Source organism: Kryptolebias marmoratus, linkage group LG12 (assembly GCF_001649575.2).
Source record: "Kryptolebias marmoratus isolate JLee-2015 linkage group LG12, ASM164957v2, whole genome shotgun sequence".
NCBI classification, from domain to species: Eukaryota; Metazoa; Chordata; class Actinopteri; order Cyprinodontiformes; family Rivulidae; genus Kryptolebias; species Kryptolebias marmoratus.
The window spans coordinates 24,395,527-24,404,549 of NC_051441.1; the positions used below are offsets into that span (position 1 = coordinate 24,395,527).

Here is a 9,023-nt window from a genome sequence, read left to right on the forward strand (position 1 = left end):
CTCTTCACCACGACAGACCGGTACAGCGCCCGCTTCACTGCAGACGCTGCACCAATCCGCCTGTTGATCTCCCGCTCCATTTTTCCCTCATTCGTGAACAAGACCCCGAGATACTTAAACTCCTCCACTTGGAGCAGGACATCTTCCCCGACCTGGAGAAGGCACTCTACCCTTTTCCAGCTCAAGACCATGGCCTCGGATTTGGAGGCACTGATCCTCATCCCGGCCGCGAACTGCTCCAGCAAAAGTTGGAGATCACGGTCTGATGAAGCCAGTAGGACCACATCATCTGCAAAAAGCAGAGACGCGATCCTAACGCAATCAAAACGGATCCCCTCAACACCACGGCTGTGCCTAGAACTTCTGTCCATAAAAATTATAAACAGAATCTGTGGCAAAGGGCAACCTTGGCGGAGTCCAACTCTCACCGGAAACGAGTCCGACTTACTGCCGGCAATGAGAAAGGCCCCTGCCTCGATAGGACTCCTCCCTCAGCCTGACAGCATCCCTCACTGCCGGTGTCCACCGGTGGAAGCTACACTTTTTTCTAAAACTTTTGAGTTGGCTTAAAATAAAACATTTAAAATATCTTTTTAAAAAAACATGGCAGATTTTTTATCCTTTCACCTTTGTTTTTATCATTTCAATAAGGCTGAGAACTGGACCATTACAGCACTTTGATTCTTTTCTTTTTGAGCTATTCTGTTGGAGATTAACTGCTGTTTGGGATCATTGTTCTGTTGCATCGTGATCCAGTTTGGTCCAATCAGCCCTCCACTACTGTGCTGACAGCGGGTAAGAAGTGCGCTGATATGCTGTTTGCTGCTGTGCATTATGGGTAAATGTCTGTACTTTGGTCTGATGTGTCCAAAGGACATTGCTCCAGGAGTTTGGTAGTTCATTAAAAAACCAAATCAAAACCAAACTTTCAGAAAACAAAATTAATGTTATGAGAAAAAAGTCAGACATGACACAAACGGTTCATAAAAATGTTTTGATGTATAAAAGTGACTCAACTTTATTTTTATAAAACTAATTATGTCAGGCAAATATAAATATGAAACATTTTTGAATTAAAAAAAATGTACATATAGGAAATATAGTTTGAACAAAACAGAAATTAAGTTGAAGATTTTTTGTGTAGTATAAACACTTTATTTGAGGAAAAAATTATGAAATCCAAACCAATAAAAGAGCCTGAAGATGTTTATTAAAGTTTAAAGTTTATTGTGATTGTCTAATAATGTGAATACATAACCATTTCCCTATAATTTTATAAATGGTGCAGATAAGAACAGGTGTGTTTGCTGAACTATTAAACTACATAAAAACAAAAGCAGAGTGCTACTGCAGTAAAGCAGGTTAAATGAAAGCTTTCATCACATTACTTCTCATCACTAAACTGAACACCGAGGAGTGAGATGGCTCAGTTGTCATCATTTCAAGGGAAATGTCCCTGTTGAACAGTGACGACAGGGAAACATCACTGCAGAAGAGACTAGCAACAGGAATGTGGGCGGAGCCACAAAGGCTGTGAATCAAGTCACATGACAACAACTGAACCACCTTCACTCACTCAGACTGAGCACAGTGCAGCCCGAGGCTCTAACAGCTCCTGAACAGAGAAACAAATTAACTTTAAAGAGATATTTCAGACATTTTGAAGTGGGGTTCTATGTATAAGTTTTGAATATCTTACCTATTGTAGATATCGCTTTGAATGACCTCAGTTTGGAAAAAAATAGAGATTAATTATGACAGAACAGATGAGCTAACAGCTAGACTTGATGCAAAGTGGATTGTTGCAACCAGCTTTAATCTCTGAAATGTCACAGCAGCTAAATCCAGGATCTCACCGAGCTGCAACAATTGGAGACTAGTTGTCAAACAGCATTAACAAGGGAGTCTCCCAAATGTCTCACACATTTGTGGGGCCCTCCATTTCCTCATGTGAGTCACAGAGGCTTACAGTCTGGATACTAGAATTTGAAACATGTTTGAAAAGTCTGTGCAACAAAAGTTTCCTCAAAGTACATTCTTTGTGGTTGTCTTGAACCTTTCTCAATTTAGATAGCACAGACCGGTATTCTGGTCAAAATCTGTCTATCTTCATTTCTTAGATTAAACCTTAAATGTGGAAGCGGCTGCAGGTGGGCAACAAAATAACTTCACTTGTTTGTGGGTTGTTCCCATGTGGACAGGGCCTCTGACCTCAGTCAGACTACAACGGAGAATCTACCCATTATCTTGCAGTTTTGGGTCTCCAACAGTCCCAGCGCAGTGAGATACTGGCTTTATACAGACACCAGCAACCTCTCTGCCCTCAAAACCAAACTAGGAGATTTATTTATAAGAGCTTATCTTAGCACTTTCTGATTAGCCTGTGTGTGTAACTTGTTTTATTGTGTACTCTTGTTTTTTTTTTTCAAATATTAAATTTCAATGCTATTGCGTCAGTTTTACATTTTGTTTTTGCTCTCATATTTTTTATTTTATTTTTGTCATATCTAATTCTGTCTTTCTGTTTTGTTAAGCACCAAGTTATACTTGTGTTTAAAAACTAGAAGTTTTTCCAAATGCTGTTTCATAAACCTATTCATCTGTGTTAATTCCTCATTATATAATTATTTACAAGGAATTCTGTGGTTATTTGCAGAACAAAAAGTGGCAGCAGGTAGCTGTCGATCTTTTAGCGCATCCTGGAGTCACTTCCGGCAGGAATCTCTTTGCTGAAATAATCATGAAATGTGAAACTAACAGCTGTACAGCTTTTGCATGAGCCACTGTGAAAGTTTGAAGACTGAAGCCGTTTTAATCCAGCAAAATTTGCTTTGAAAGCAAGTCTGAGCAGAGTAGCCATTTGCTCATCAGTCAGAATTATTCCTTTTCTCCAAACTGAAGTCATCCAAAGAGCTATCTACAACAGGTAAGATGTTAATTGTTCAGAACTTTTCCATTGATCCCCATTTTAAAATGTCTGAGATACCCCTTTAAACCATCTTTTACTCACTCGACAGATGTGCTGTCCATTTGTAGTTTCTGTGAAAAATATGTTACATGCATCTTACTTTTAAACACTGACCACGTACACAAATGGGAGAACAAAGAAGAAAAACATAGTACCCTAAAGCAGTATCACCAATCAAATCACCGTCCAGAAAGTCTTTTTAATCAAATGTTTAACTGTGCAAAGAAACAGATATGAGTACACTGTTAAAAATACTGAATTGCTCAATTTGAGTTCACAAAACATTTTATCAAGTGGATCTGAGTCAGCCTCTCTGATCCACGTCTGCAGGCCCTGTTTGGCAGAGGCATCAGGAATCTCTTAACCAAAAAAGTCTATAAGTGGATAATCAGTATTTACGGATGTTTTCAATCGTCTGTGTAGTTATGGCAACACAGACTGGTCCAAAAATCAGGAAGGGGCAACAAAATGCAGACACAGCCTGAAACATGAGAAAGCAGCAAATTAAGGCTCTGCTGCCCTCTTCAGGAAGTTGTGAAACATGACAGCATTCTGATGAATGACTCCTTTTGGGCATGCCACATTTCATAAGCATTTTAAATTGTTCATGGGATTTTTCCATTCGTCATATGGTGATGACACAACCATTCATGCATGATCCTTTTTAACATTCAGCATATAATCAGAAAGTGATTTTTCAAGTTTATGAGGGGCTGATTGTTGTTATATGTCTGCAAACTGCTGATCCCTTTTAGATCTGCTCATTAGAAATAATACACTGGAGAAAAGGTTGGTTTTTACAAGAGTGCAAAAAAAAAAAAAATCTGGAAAGATGATCATGCACCATATTTGTCACTCACTCTCCTTCTCTCTCCTCACACACACACACACACACACACACCACCTTTTTGTACAAGCTGTAGCAGGATGAGCTTTTGGTGTCCATAGTAACGGAGCCTAGAGGACGACACAGGGACAGCCGCCACGGTTCTGTTTCCCTGTTTGATGAGTCGGAGGAGGGGGACTCTCCATCTCCTTAAACCGTCTGTGAATGAATAAATAAATCCACTGGATGAATAAAAGCCCACGTTCCTTAGACCAGAAGACATCGACTCAAAATTCTGTTATCTTTTCCTCCACAACACCTGGGATTCAGGAAGGAATGTGCCATGAGAAAATATGCACTTCACACACTCTTCAAGCCACCCAAATATGTTCTTAGAGCAACATACAGTAGGTTACAAAAGTATTCACCACTTGGTATTTTGTCTATTTTTTTCCCCCTCACAAACTGGAATTTAAATTAATTTTTAAGTTGATTAAAAGTGTATAACTGACCCTCCAAATTATTAAAGTAACATGAAGAAAAACTGCTTTAAACTTGAGAATTTGTTCATGCATTTGTATTCATTTTAAAATTTTTGTCAATTCTTGTTTAAAATGCTGCAGCTCCTTCAGGTTGGATGGGTGCTGCTTGTGTCCAACAGTCTTTAAATCAGATCAGAGATTCTCAGATGGATTGAGGTTCGAGTTTTGACTAGACCATTCCAGGACCTTTAACTGGTTCTACTTAAACCAGTGGAGTGTTGCTTCAGCAGAGTGTTTGGGGTCATTGTCCTGCTGGAAGGTGGACCTCTGTCCAAGTCTAAATTCTGTTTGGTTTTGAATTTTTGGTCAATAATTTTTCTTTTTTTCTTAATATGTCTTTTTCCTGTCTCTCTTCCATGAAGCGCAGTCCTGTGCAGCTTCTCCTGGTCCTTTAGACAGATCCTCTCATCTCTGCAGAACAGCTACAACTCCATCAGTGTTATCTTTGACCTCCTGGATGTGACCACCTGATTAATGCCTGCCTTGTCTGCTCCATGTGTTTTGGTGGATGACTCTCTCGGCAAATTTGCTATGTTGACATCATCTTTTCATTTTCTATTAATTAGTTAGAACTGCAGCAAATGATGATTTTGGTAGTTCACTAATCGGTCGAAATGTTTTTGATTAGCCAAAAAGGGTCAAGAAGGAGTCTCAGGTGGAGGGGTTTAAGTATCTGGAAGTCTTGTTCTCTAATGATAGTAGGATTGAGCAGGAGATGAATCAACAGATAAGGGCCTTGTCCTCAGTAATCAGGGAATTGCTTCAGTCTGTTGTGGTGTAGAAAAGGTTGAGTAAAAAGGCAAAACTCTTGATTTACTGGTCCCTCTACATTCCAACTGTCACCTGTGGTTATGAGGTTTGGATCATGACCAAAATAACAAGACCAAAATACAAGCAGCCAAAATGGTCTTCCTTTGTAGGGAAGCCCATTAGAGAGACAGGGTGAGAAGCTTTGTTGCCTTGGGGGAGCTTCGGACATCTGATTAGGAAGCCACTGGATGCCTCCCACTGGAGTTTTTTCGGGTAAGTCCTACTAGGAGGAGACCCCAGGGAAGACCAAAAATTCGCTGGAAGGATTATATATCCTCTCTGGCCTGGGAATGCTTTGGGTTCCCCCAGGAGGAGCTGAAGAGTGTCACTGGAGAGAGAGATATTTGGGTTTCCCTCATGGACCTGTTGTCCTTGTGATCTGACCATGGATAAGCAGCAGAAGATGGATGGATGGATGTTTTGCAATTACCTCAGACTGGACCAAAGGTTTACCTTCTAACATGACAATGACCAAAGCTCACAGAGGGACAACAGGGGCTTAGGGACAACTCTGTGAATGTTCTTGAGTCAATAAGCTAGAGTCCTGGCGTGAACTCTGTCAAACATCTCTAGAGATCTGAAGATGGTCCCACCAATATTACCCATCCAACAGGACTGAATCCTGAGAGGATTTATAAAGAAGAATGACAGAAAATCCTCCAATCCAGCTGTACAAAACCTGTTGGATCAAATCCAAAAAAACAAAGATAAAACTGCTGCCAAAGGTGCTTCAATTCAGGACTAAGTAAAGGCTTCTAATAATCATGGAAATATGTTGTTTCTGTTTTTTTTATGTTTTTGCTGTTTGTGTGTGCTTTGGCTTGTCTGTTAGCAAAGTATCACATGAGCTCATGGACAAATTTTAATGAAATTATCGGAAAGTAATTCAGTTTATTTATAAAGCACCACTTCACAACAAAAGCCATCTCAGAGCACTGTACAAAAACATTCACATTTATTTTAAAAGTCAATCAGTAAAAGTGATTCATCTATGGAAGCCAGCAGATTATGTATTATCATTATTATTTTTGGTTGTACATCTACAACTGAATAACTTTTGGAGTCCACCCAATATAAGATGGTCACCACATATAATCAACCTCAGCCAACACCAAAATGATTGTATTGGTGAATTTTACAGATAATGAGCTAAAACTTGTTGTAGTAGCTGAGAGTCATCTCCAGCACATAGCTAACAAATCTCTCAAAATATTTATAAGGTTTGACAAAAAACGGCTCCAACTCTATCATTTCTCATCATCCTAATCTAAAACTCTGGATTATGAGGTCCTTCAAGAAATGTTAGACCTTTTTTTAAATTAATTTATAAAATGTAAACTTCTATTTTTACTTTCTTATTAAAGTGGTACTGAATGTAGATCAATGAAGCAAAAGTTTTATTTTAAAAGATTGTATCATCAGGCTGAGACATAACCAAATTTGAAAAGACAGGTTTGAATAGTTTCTGAAGTTTCTGAATGTCATGAAAAAAATCTGTTCAACATAAACTGGAAACCATACAATGTAATGACATCTGAGATATCTAAAACCACTTCATCTTCTCCAAACTGACTGGCTAGGTTGAAAATCCAGCACTGTCTAAACAATGCTGATGTTCTCTTCTGAAAATCAGTGTATAAGTTACCAAAAAAAAGAATATAAAGAAGATTTCTTACTATTTGACATGAAAACAAAACCATTTAGCAGCTCATCAGCTGTTTTACAGCCTCCAGCAGGCCTGTAAGCTAAAAAGAAGAAAAACTTAAAAAGCCTCTACCTGATAATCTGTACCAGCTCCATGAATGCTTCATCCACATTGTAGCGATTCTTTGCTGAAGCCTCCATGTAGTGGATCCTATTGTCACTGGCAAACGCCTGGGCATCCTCCCTGGAGATCTGCAGACACCATACACAGTTTCAGGTCAGATTCAGTTCAATAACCAGTCTCATAACTGGTGAGGATAAAAAATTATATCATGTTATGACTGATTGCCAAAGAACCTTTCATATTTGTGGATAAAAGGGTATTATGACTACTTTAAAGTTGCCAGGACTCAGCTGCGCACCTACACATCAAGTAAAAGGGACACTCTTTAGAGGACCAAAAGCACCTCGTTTGTGAGGCAGACAAACAAAGACCCTAACGACTCTCCAGTGAGAGGAGAGCGAGTTTAATCTGCATATGAATATATCTGACATAACCAAAGATTTAAAAGCATGGAACTCCACACTCTTCAGTTTTGAACTGAGAAAGCTCTCAAGGTGGAAAGCGAAACCTTTTCAGCTACAGAATAGAAGTCCAATTCTTTTGTTTTGTTTTTTTATTATCTTTTTTGATATTTGATTTATTTTTATTGAGAGTTCAGTAGTCTTATGGCATGAGGGATAAAACTTGCAGAATCTGGCTGTTCTGCTCCTCATACTGTGAGACCTCCTGTCAGAGTAAAGTAGTGAGAACAGTCTATGATGTGGATGTGTGGAGTCTCTGATGATATTGACTGTTGGCAGACAATGTTTGCATCCAATGTCCGGCATGGAAGCAAGGGAAGCCAGATTACAGTTTGCAAATGTACACAGGGTCAAAGATCTTAATGTTAAGAGACATGTCCTGTGGTCTGATGAAATTAAAAATGAACTGTTTGGCCATAATGATCATGGTTACAATTGGAGCAAAAAGGGGGAAGCTTGCAAGCCTGAGAACACCATCCTGACTGTGAAATACAAGGGTGGAAACATGTTGTGGGGTTGTTTTGCTGCAGGAGGGACTGGTGCACTTCACACCATAGATGTCATCACGAGTAAAGAACATTATGTGGAAATATTGAAGCAGCATCTCAAGACATCAGTCAGGAAGTCAAGGCTTGGGAACAAATGGGTCTTCAAATGGACATTGTCCCTCAGCAAATGACCAAAATAGTTACAAAGTGGCTTAAGGACAAAAAGGTCAGTGTTTTGGAGTGGTCATCACAAAGCCCTGATCTCAGTCCCATAGAAAAATTGTGGGTAGAGCTGAAAAGGTGTGTGTGAGCATGAGGACTACAAACCTGACTCAGTTACAGCAGTTCTGTCAGGAGGAATGGGACAAAATTCCTGCAAACTACTGAAAAGCTTGTGGAAGGAAACCAAAAACCTTTGACAAAGCGTCAAGTGTATGTAAACATCTGGTTTCAAATGTATTTGTTAATGTTTAGCTTCATCAGAACAATAAATCTGTGTGTGCTGTTATGTTATTCAAGGAAGACGACAAGCTTCAATGTTATTAGGATATAGCAGAAGACCACAGCTGAGCAGAGAGGGATAAATTCTGCTCTCTTTAGCCAAACTAAAGCTCTGATGAAAAATTCAGTGACCGAAAGAAACTAACATATAGATTCTACTGCATAGCATTATCTTCCAGGAACATTTGGGAGAATCTAAGAGACATCGCTGAGATGCAGGAGGCTTTTACCACTCTTTGCTGTTCCAGGTCAGCCTTGTTTCCAACCAGCACCATGGGGAAGTCATCTCTGTCCTTCACTCTCAGGATCTGGGTGTGGAACTTCTGGACCTCATGATAGCTGATAGAAGAATAAAAACAAAGAGTTCACACTCCCAGTACACATCCACATGGATATTAAGTTACAGAAAATAATTCACTGTGTAGAGAAAGTGGGTATAAATATACACTCCTGATCAAAATCTTAAGACCAGTCAAAAAATTGCAAGAATTTGCATTTTGCACTATTGGATCTTCTGAAGGTTCTAAGTAGAGCTTCACAATGTTAAAAGAAGAAATCAGCATAAGAGACAAAAACTTTTGAGCGGGGAATTAATTGAAAACTGCATTTACACTCAAACATGATTTTTTTCAGCTGATCAAAAGTTTAAGACCATAGCT

At 39.2% G+C, this 9,023-nt stretch overlaps 1 protein-coding gene across 1 annotated transcript in view; it reads right to left on the bottom strand.

Annotated features, from left to right (window-relative positions):
• Nucleotides 1-1,204: 1,204 nt before the first annotated feature.
• Nucleotides 1,205-9,023, bottom strand: part of rras (RAS related) — a 21,633-nt gene continuing 13,814 nt past the window's right edge. Inside the window, exons 4-6 of the mRNA XM_017437265.3 lie at nucleotides 8,595-8,703; nucleotides 6,924-7,042; nucleotides 1,205-4,013 (exon numbers count right to left, since the gene is read on the bottom strand). Of these exons, the coding sequence (XP_017292754.1) occupies nucleotides 3,926-4,013; nucleotides 6,924-7,042; nucleotides 8,595-8,703 (316 nt within the window). The 3' untranslated portion in view covers nucleotides 1,205-3,925. The remainder of the gene's footprint in view (nucleotides 4,014-6,923; nucleotides 7,043-8,594; nucleotides 8,704-9,023) is intronic.